This window comes from Myxocyprinus asiaticus, chromosome 18 (genome assembly GCF_019703515.2).
Source record: "Myxocyprinus asiaticus isolate MX2 ecotype Aquarium Trade chromosome 18, UBuf_Myxa_2, whole genome shotgun sequence".
In the NCBI taxonomy this organism is placed as follows: Eukaryota; Metazoa; Chordata; class Actinopteri; order Cypriniformes; family Catostomidae; genus Myxocyprinus; species Myxocyprinus asiaticus.
Window position 1 is genome coordinate 26,050,661 of NC_059361.1, and position 9,152 is coordinate 26,059,812.

The 9,152-nt window shown below is 37.9% G+C and overlaps 2 protein-coding genes, 1 long non-coding RNA gene and 7 other non-coding genes across 10 annotated transcripts; 8 read left to right on the forward strand and 2 right to left on the reverse strand.

Annotated features, from left to right (window-relative positions):
* Positions 1-1,008: 1,008 nt before the first annotated feature.
* On the reverse strand, positions 1,009-3,701 carry LOC127456012 (protein zwilch homolog). Its single transcript, XM_051724286.1, has 3 exons — positions 3,694-3,701; positions 2,551-2,703; positions 1,009-2,300 (listed from the first exon to the last, which is right to left on the reverse strand). Exons 2-3 carry the CDS (start codon positions 2,602-2,604, stop codon positions 2,124-2,126), a joined length of 231 nt encoding a protein of 76 aa, XP_051580246.1. The 5' UTR covers positions 2,605-2,703; positions 3,694-3,701; the 3' UTR covers positions 1,009-2,123.
* An 8-nt stretch (positions 3,702-3,709) lies between these two features.
* LOC127456016 (uncharacterized) lies at positions 3,710-4,220 on the reverse strand. Its single transcript, XR_007899775.1, has 3 exons — positions 4,127-4,220; positions 3,977-4,029; positions 3,710-3,903 (listed from the first exon to the last, which is right to left on the reverse strand). It is a non-coding gene; the product is annotated as an uncharacterized LOC127456016 (long non-coding RNA).
* A 1,186-nt stretch (positions 4,221-5,406) lies between these two features.
* On the forward strand, positions 5,407-9,106 carry LOC127456004 (60S ribosomal protein L4-B-like). The gene is made up of 10 exons (XM_051724275.1): positions 5,407-5,513; positions 6,125-6,296; positions 6,471-6,577; positions 7,089-7,227; positions 7,528-7,652; positions 7,732-7,861; positions 8,046-8,202; positions 8,428-8,511; positions 8,708-8,828; positions 8,953-9,106. The coding sequence occupies exons 1-10, from the start codon at positions 5,511-5,513 to the stop codon at positions 9,040-9,042; spliced, it is 1,128 nt and encodes a 375-aa protein (XP_051580235.1). The 5' UTR covers positions 5,407-5,510; the 3' UTR covers positions 9,043-9,106.
* On the forward strand, positions 5,955-6,052 carry LOC127456547 (small nucleolar RNA SNORD16). Its single transcript, XR_007899867.1, has one exon. It is a non-coding gene; the product is annotated as a small nucleolar RNA SNORD16 (small nucleolar RNA).
* Positions 6,334-6,402, forward strand: LOC127456543 (small nucleolar RNA SNORD18). Its single transcript, XR_007899863.1, has one exon. It is a non-coding gene; the product is annotated as a small nucleolar RNA SNORD18 (small nucleolar RNA).
* On the forward strand, positions 6,929-7,026 carry LOC127456546 (small nucleolar RNA SNORD16). Its single transcript, XR_007899866.1, has one exon. It is a non-coding gene; the product is annotated as a small nucleolar RNA SNORD16 (small nucleolar RNA).
* Positions 7,326-7,457, forward strand: LOC127456548 (small nucleolar RNA SNORA35). The gene has a single exon (XR_007899868.1). It is a non-coding gene; the product is annotated as a small nucleolar RNA SNORA35 (small nucleolar RNA).
* On the forward strand, positions 7,894-7,962 carry LOC127456542 (small nucleolar RNA SNORD18). The gene has a single exon (XR_007899862.1). It is a non-coding gene; the product is annotated as a small nucleolar RNA SNORD18 (small nucleolar RNA).
* Positions 8,250-8,319, forward strand: LOC127456544 (small nucleolar RNA SNORD18). Its single transcript, XR_007899864.1, has one exon. It is a non-coding gene; the product is annotated as a small nucleolar RNA SNORD18 (small nucleolar RNA).
* LOC127456545 (small nucleolar RNA SNORD18) lies at positions 8,560-8,628 on the forward strand. Its single transcript, XR_007899865.1, has one exon. It is a non-coding gene; the product is annotated as a small nucleolar RNA SNORD18 (small nucleolar RNA).
* Positions 9,107-9,152: the final 46 nt, after the last annotated feature.

Sequence of the window (9,152 nt, forward strand, 5' to 3'; positions counted from 1 at the left end):
TTTGTATTTTAAATTTCCACAGTGTGCTTTCATAAACTCCTTTGAGTGTTGTTGTGCTGTTGCACTCGTTCATGTGAACACCTACATACACACACTTTACGGATGAGCATCTCAATTATAAGTGCAGTCTTGTTTCCATCGATATACACTGGTGGCCAAAAGTTTGGAATAATGTACAGATTTTGCTCTAATGGAAAGAAATTGGTACTTTTATTCACCAAAGTGGCATTCAACTGATCACAATGTATAGTCAGGACAATAATAACGTGAGAAATTACTATTACAGTTTTTTTTTAAAAATTCAGAACATCTTAAACTACTTCAAAGAGTTCTCATCAAAAAAATCCTCCACGTGCAGCAATGACAGTTTTGCAGATCCTTGGCATTCTAGCTGTCAGTTTGTCCAGATACTCAGGTGACATTTCACCCCACACTTCCTGTAGCACTTGCCATAGATGTGGCTGTCTTGTCGGGCACTTCTCACACACCTTACTGTCTAGCTGTTCCCACAAAAGCTCAATGGGGTTAAGATCCATAACACTTTTTTCCAATAATCTGTTGTTCAATGTCTGTGTTTCTTTGCCCACTCTAACCTTTTCTTTTTGATTTTCTGTTTCAAAAGTGGCTTTTTATTTGCAATTCTTCCCATAAGGCCTGCACCCCTGAGTCTTCTCTTTACTGTTGTACATGAAACTGGTGTTGAGCAGGTAGAATTCAATGAAGCTGTCAGCTGAGGACATGTGAGGCATCTATTTCTCAAACTAGAGACTCTGATGTACTTATCCTCTTGTTTAGTTTTACATCTGGCCTTCCACATCTCTTTCTGTCCTTGTTAGAGCCTGTTGTCCTTTGTCTTTGAAGACTGTAGTGTACACCTTTGTATAAAATCTTCAGTTTTTTGGCAATTTCAAGCATTGTATAGCCTTCATTCCTCAAAACAATGATTGACTGATGAGTTTCTAGAGAAAGCTGTTTCTTTTTTGCCATTTTTGACCTAATATTGACCTTAAGACATGCCAGTCTATTGGATACTGTGGCAACTCAAAAACAAACACAAAGACAATGTTAAGCTTCATTTAATGAACCAAATAGCTTACAGCTGTGTTTGATATAATGGCAAGTGATTTGCTAGTACCAAATTAGCAATTTAGCATGATTACTCAAGGATGTGTTGGAGTGATGGCTGCTGGAAATGGGGCCTGTCTAGATTTGATTAAAAATTATTTTTTTCAAATAGTGATGGTGCTGTTTTTTACATCAGTAATGTCCTGACTATACTTTGTCATCAGTTGAATGCCACTTTGGTGAATTAAAGTACCAATTTCCTTCCGAAACAGCAAAATCTGTACATTATTCCAAACTTTTGGCCACCAGTGTATATATTTAAACATTAGCTGCAGTTTACATGTTTTCGCATAAAACGCTGCATTTTCTTCATGTCAGTGTCTCTGTTACTTGATTTTAAAGTAACAGTTTCTGTTAAGATTTTCTGCTTTTTTTTTCTCTTTCGGCTGAGAACAGAAAATAACATTTTCAGTGTGCATGTGTCAAGCGCTAGGAAGTGTAATCGAGCTTGAAATCATGAATCATGCCTACAGACTGCAATGGCAAGTTGTACAGTGAAAAAGGTGTTACATTTTGGTCTGTTTTGACCCAAAACCATCTGAAACGCTTCAGAAGACATTGATCAAACCACTGGAGTCTTATGGATTACTTTTATACACATTTTCAAAGTTCAGGTCACCATTCACTTGCATTGTATGAACCTACAGAGCTGAAATATTCTTCTAAAAATCTTTGTTTGTGTTCAGCAGAAGAAAGAAAGTCATCCACATCTGGGATGGCATGAGGGAGAGTAAATGATGAGAGAATTTTCATTTTTGGATTAACTATATTTTAAACCAATTAATTTCCATGACTTTTCTAGACATTAATATAAGGAAAGGGATTAAAAATATATATTTTATAGACTGCACTCACAAAGAGCAATTACAAGCCTACGAATAATTTTGAATAATTACTTTTTACAGATTTGATTATTTTCCATAACTTTCCAGGCCAGGAAATCATAATCACACCCCCTTCGAATATGCATGGTATGATATTCTTTTTCTACAAGTTAATTATCGTAACTTTTCTTTGATTAGATTAACATTATTTCGAGAAAGGGCAGAGAAGAGGCAATCGTGAGGCAGATTGAGGAAAGTGCTGCAGGTGCCCATGATCTCCAGCAGGTGGTACAGTTTCCTCACTCTTATCACCTGCTCCTGCAGCTCCACCTCAGTGTCCAAGTAGTAACTCTGAAAATGACAGATAAAACACATAATCAGAGACAAGCACCAACCCCCCTTGTAAGTTCCTTTCCTAAAATAAAAAAGTCAAAGTATCAAGTCCAAGTAATTGTGAGCATCTAATAGCTAAACGACCACCTTACAGGGTAATTCAGCAGATGAAGTGAACAATGAACCAAAAAAGTATTACATTTATAAACATTAAAATAAAAATCCCATAATTCTTATTTCTGTCGGTAGTTTTAGCTAATGTACCAACAAGGTAGTTGATGAAGTCTTTCCTTATCATGTTCAGGCCCAAATCTAGCAGCATATTAGCAGGAATGAGGCCAGTGAGAAGCACTGCGTCTATCTGCTGATGGTACGACTGCAGGATCAGCTTACTGAGAGAGCTACTGCTGTCTTTGTGTATCTAAGGAAAGAACACCCTTAATACACATCATTTTGAAATATTCATATACATGGGTAACACTTTACAATAAGGTTCCATTCATTAACAGTTAGTTAATGCATTAGGTATCATGAACTATCAAAGAACAGTATATTTTTTACAGCATTTATTAATCTTTTTTAATGTTAGTTTAGTTAATATAAATACAATTGTTCATTGTTAGTTCATGGTAGTTCATAGTGCATTAACTAATCAGAATCCGAATGAGCTTTATTGCCAAGTATGCTTACACACACAAGGAATTTGTCACGTTGACAGAAGCTTCCAGTGCAAAGAGAATACAACCATATATACATACATACAACCACATACATTTAAATATATATATACATATAGTGACATAAAAATATAAGATATAACAGATAAAAAAAGAGAAATATACAATAGAGCAATAATGTTGTTCGAGTATTTTATATACAGATATACAGTTATGTGCAGGTATGTAATGTATCGAAGAAGAGGTTGGATATGTTAAAGAATATAAATGAAATATGGATATAAGTAGGAATGGATGGACTGAATATTGCACATGGTTGTATTGACAAAAGGAAAGTATTTGGGGGCACTTTTATATGTTCATGAGGTTGATGGCCAGAGGTAAAAAACTACCTGTGTTAACTTACACAACATTTAATTAAAAATATATATATATATATTAGTATATGTTGAAATTAACATTAACCAAGATTAACAAATGTTGTACAAGTAATTTTCATTGTTAGTTGTAAACTAATGTTAACAAATGGAACCTTATTTTAAAGTGTTACCTATACATGAAATACCTGATTGGGCCTGATAAAAATATATTTTAAAGGATTTCAACACGTAATCCAAATATTTGAGTTCCATGCAAGACTGACATTATTGTGCTATATATCAATTATTCTATTCAAATAAGATCATCGATGATTCATGCATTTCCAAAATATCTTATGAAACAGATGCACATACCCATAGTTTGATTCGACCATGTCTTACTGCTTTGACGTCAATTTTCAGGCAGTCTGCTAAAAATCTGTTTAGTGTAAAAATCTGTAACACAAACTAATAAATAACTAAAAGAATTAATATTTACTCCTCATCTTCTCCCACAGTTGTTCTGTGAAGTCCAGGTCTCCTCTCTCAATGACCATCGAGCTGAAAGCTGCTGCTGTATCTGCCCTACCATTAAATTTAGCATTATGTGATACAAATTCAAATGATTTAATGATTCATTGTTCTTGTGTTAATTTACCTCAGAAACTTTAGTCATGTGTCCTGGCACTCCATGTGCAATGTTCTCATGCTCTAAAATAAGGGGGGAAACTCCTTCATAAACATACACACTTTTTACAGCGAAACATAAACACAGAACAACTTATGAAAATTAATTCAGGTACTTTACCCTCTATAAGAGCTTGGGTTAGGTCCACAGCAGACTGAGTCTCCATTGGATCCAACCATTCAATTTCTCTTGTCCTTATGCCCTCTGCCAAAGCCTAGTCAAGTATTGTTAAACAAAATGTATTCTAATGCCAATTACAATACAAAAATAGCTTAAAGGGATAGTTTGCCCAAAAATGAAAATTCTCTCATCATTTATTCACCCTCATGCCATCCCAGATGTGTATGACTTTCTTTCTTCTGCAGAACACAAACGAAGACTTTTAGAAAAAATATTTCAGCTCTGTAGGTCCTCACAATGCAAGTGAATGGTGACCAGAACTTTGAAGCTCCAAAAAAAAAAAAAAAAAACACATAAAGGCAGCATAAAACGAATCCATGTGACTCCAGTGGTTAAATCCATATCTCCAGAAGCAATTCCAGTAATTCAAGTTCATTATATTTAAAATATAACAAAATCACTCACTTGAGAAATGTAACGAAAGCGTTGGCTTCCAAAATGATTTTGGATCCCATTCCCCTCGTTTGAAAGAAATGATTTATTATAGATATTATATACCTTATTCACGCTAGCGCCATCTTTGATTTTTAATGGGAACTACAACGAGGCTGTGAGGGATAGACTTACATCTATTAAGTGGCACGAACAGTATAAAGCTGTAAAAAGCTCCTAGATCACAACTAATTTTCCACAACTCATGTTGTCTTAAGTTTTATGTCTACTAAATGTTCTTGAAAATATGTTTTTTTCATATTTGCATATGTCCGCGGAACGATCCAAAATCACTTTAAGCTGCAGTACAACCCATTGAAGAGGCTATGCGTCTAACTCTCACAACCTCGTTGTCATTCCCGTCAAAAATCAAAGATGGCGCTGCTGTGAATAAGGTCTCAAGTTACAACATCACAAGTGGTAGACGTCCTTAGACCACGCCCATTGTCCCTTTAAACAATGACAATTTGACAAAAATAATGTTTCTATTCGTCTTAAAAAAAAAAAAAAAACATTTAAAATGTATGAATGAAATGCCAAAACATTTACAAATCATTCTGAAAAAATATTGAAAGTAGTTCCATCGCTACGTCACGAGTCCACCAGCTCCCAGTGCTTAAATAGTCCCTTAACAAACGGTCAAGTTTCTTAGTTTTCTATAAATGGTTTATTGAAATAAAGATTAAAGATGGTTAAATATAGTTTTATAAATAATCTAAGACCATTTGTATAAAACAAAATACTAACTCATACGAAACCAACAGATTGGCCGGAAGTGACCTGAGTCGGATGGATACAGAAGTGCCGGTGTCGTGCTTCATTCCTTCCTTTCTTCCGTGGCCGCCATCAAGTTAGGAGCGTTGTTCCTGGCGAGCCGTGAAAACTTATAAAAATGGTGAGCAGAGTGAACCCGTTTTCACATGATTGAGCTAGTTTTAACAAAAGCTTTTGTTTCGTTGTTACACGTGCATTTAGGTCATTTGTTTGCTGTAAAGACAAAATGTTATTCGTTAGTTACGAGGCTCACGTTTCATGAGTTCTCGGGAGCCATTTTGAACTAGTGCGGCGTGTACACACGTGTAGTCATGACTGAGGCAACTGGGTTAAAACATTTGAATTAAGACGCTCTAATAAATATGTAGTGTTTAGTACATTATAGAAGTCCTTTTGTGTCCGATCTAAATGCAATTCAACGAACAAACTAATGTCATTGTATGTACATAGGGATGTCGACATGTGTGCTGTGGCCTAGCGCTACAGTTGTTCAATGGAAAAGCATACATGCACAGTGGTTTCCCCACTATATTTATATTACTTAAACATTTTTTGATACTCTTGCTATGATGGTGTAATTTGCGTCCTACTCTGTGATCAGTGACAGATGCCTACTGTCTCATGCTGGCACAGAAGGGTGACGAAAACCGAGACTGAGCAAGATTCGGAGTTCTCATTAATGAAACTTCAGAAATGTAAATGTCCTTAAGTTATTCATACCTCACTTTTTAGGCTTGTGCCCGACCGTTAGTCTCGGTCTACTCCGAGAAAGGGGAGACAACCGGCAAAAATGTGGTTATGCCTGCAGTGTTCAGGGCTCCCATCCGCCCTGATGTTGTCAACTTCGTGCACACCAACATGCGCAAGAACAAGCGTCAGCCCTACGCCGTCAGTGCGCTGGCAGGTGAGTGTTGTTTTAATAACAGTTCTTTGGTATGTTGCTTGACTGATGATATTCCACTTCAGGTCCGTGTTTCTGAATAACTGATTTTGATGGAAGTTCTGATTAGCCTTTTTGTACTTCAATTATATTTTGTGCATTATGATGAGAGATGATCAAATGTAACACGTGTTTCAGGTCACCAGACCAGTGCTGAGTCCTGGGGCACAGGAAGAGCTGTTGCCCGTATCCCCCGTGTGCGTGGTGGTGGCACCCACCGCTCAGGCCAGGGTGCTTTTGGAAACGTATCCTTCTGTGTTACTGAACTAACATGAGAATTGAAAGCATTCACTTAAAAATGAAATGGTAATGTTATCAGATTCATGTTGTCCCAAGCCCGTATGACTTAAACCTGTGTTCCACAAAAGAAAGTTTGGCAGTATGTTGGTCTCGGTCACCATTCACTTTTATTGCATATTTTCTACACAATGTGAGTGAATGGTAAGTGAGGTCTTTCTGCCTTGTTTTTTTGTTGCATGGAAAAAAAGTCATGTGAGTTTGAAACAACATAAGGGCGGGTAAATGAGTTTTCATTTGAATGAACTTCCTTCAAATTTATAATTTGTGGCACAGTCTTTAATTTATAATCGAACACTTGCTGTGATGGTGTAATTTGCGTCCTACTCTACGCATAGTGACAGTTGCCTGCTGTCTCATGCTGTCGTGGAAGGTTGACGAATATTGAGTCTGAGCAAGTTCACATGTTTTTATAATGCGTTTGCTGTGTTATAAAATTGACCCTTAACACTTGTGTAGATGTGTCGTGGTGGCCGCATGTTTGCCCCCACAAAGACTTGGCGCCGTTGGCACCGTAGGATCAATGTTAACCAGAAGCGTTATGCCATCTGCTCTGCCTTGGCTGCCTCTGCTCTGCCTGCCCTGGTCATGGCCAAAGGTTAGCAAATCCTAATAAAGTCCAGCATTCTATTCTGATGGTACACCCAATTTTTTTTAATGCTAGTTTAACTTTGAAAATCTTATAACAGTGCATGTCTGCACTGTTTACTGTGTGGGTTGCCATTTGGATTGGCATTCTGCTCTCCATTCAGTGCAAAAGAAAAGCTCAGTTAGCAGAAGGGCCAAATCAAACTGCTGGTTTTTCCCTTTCGAAGGCTGAGCACATTAAACAGTGATTCGTAATTGATAAATTGCCAGACTTTAATGTATTTTCTGTAACCAATGTGGGACGTTTCAGGTCACCGCATTGAGGAGATCCCTGAGGTTCCAGTTGTCGTTGATGATAAAGTTGAGGGATACAAGAAGACTAAGGAGGCCGTGCTTCTGCTGAAGAAGCTTAAGGCTTGGAACGACATCAAGAAGGTTAGATTCTCATGCTTTAATATTACTGAATATGTTGCGTTTTACCAGTATTATTTTTACATGAACTTCTGGTCTCCAGGTTTACGCCTCTCAGCGCATGCGTGCCGGTAAGGGTAAGATGAGGAACCGAAGGCGTATCCAACGAAAGGGACCATGTATCATCTACAACGAAGACAACGGTGTGACGCGAGCTTTCAGAAACATCCCTGGTATGTAAACGGATATTGCATTGGAGTGTTTCTGCACATGATGATATCTACTTCTGGTCCGTGTTTATGAGGCCCATGATCTTAGTGGAAGTTCTGACCGTAATATAATGAATACAGAATGTTGTTCTGCTGTTGTGGTGTCATAGCTGGTTGCAAAAGAGCTGAATGCATGATCTCTCTTCAGGCATTACGCTGCAGCGCGTGTCCAGACTGGATCTGTTGAAGCTTGCTCCAGGTGGACACATCGGTCGCTTCTGCATTTGGACAGAGAGCGCCTTCCGCAAGCTGGATGACCTTTACGGCACCTGGCGCAAACCTTCCTCCCTGAAAGTGAACTACAAGTGAGTTCCCACTTATCCTTAAAGATGAGTTTCTTGTGTGCATTGGACAGCAATGATGAGCTTCTACTTCTGGTCCGTGTTTATGAACACCATGATCTTTTCAGAAGTTCTGAGTGAAAATATGATGGGCTGAAACAACACTTGCCCAAATGCACACCTATTTATAATGTAAGTTAATAGATATTGAGAATAAGCTTGTAGACTTACCGACTTGTCATGTTCCAGTTTGCCAATGCACAAGATGACCAACACAGATCTGAACAGAATCCTCAAGAGTGAGGAAGTCCAGAAGGCACTTCGTCCTGCTAAGTATGTTTTGGTTTCTTTATTTTCTGTATCAACAATGCTGTAATAAAATTGCAATGATGATATTCCTACTTCAGGTCCGTGTTTCTGACTTATGATTACTTTGGAAGTCCTGAGCCATTTTTCTCTGAAACTCAAGGATTGTCTTTAAGTGTACAGTACAATGTAAAGTAACATGTTTGTTTTTAATCTATTGCAGTCACAAGATTAATCGCAGAGTTTTCAAGAAGAACCCTCTGAAGAACCTGAGCGTGATGATGAAACTCAACCCCTACGCCAAGACAGCCCGTCGCCGTGCTATCCTGGCACACAACCCTGAAGTACGTACACACAGCCCAGGTTTCAGGACCCAGTAGCATATTAGTTTTCCTACTGTGTAGCCACACACTTTGTACATACAATGCAACCATGTTTCATCAATTTCTAAATCTTAACTCTCTACAGATCAAGGCTAAGATGCTGAAACCCAAGAAGAAGAAGGTTGTGAAGAAGGCTAAGAAGCCTGCTGCAGCTCCAGCTCCAGCTAAAGAGTAGTGCTCTTAAAGACTTTGGAGTTCAGAAATGCTTTCAAATAAAACCATTCAAAATCCTGCTAAAACTGTCATTCTTAATCCACTGAAAATCACTTATGCATTGCTAAACTC

Coding starts and splice junctions, on each gene's coding strand:
- LOC127456004 (XM_051724275.1), top strand. Junction 7,862..8,045: donor AGCTTTCAGAAACATCCCTG/GTATGTAAACGG, acceptor ATCTCTCTTCAG/GCATTACGCTGCAGCGCGTG. Junction 8,829..8,952: donor TCCTGGCACACAACCCTGAA/GTACGTACACAC, acceptor AACTCTCTACAG/ATCAAGGCTAAGATGCTGAA.
- LOC127456012 (XM_051724286.1), bottom strand. CDS start 2,604: ATGCTGCTAGATTTGGGCCTGAACATGATAAGGAAAGACTTCATCAAC. Junction 2,301..2,550: donor AAGACTTCATCAACTACCTT/GTTGGTACATTA, acceptor TGTCATTTTCAG/AGTTACTACTTGGACACTGA.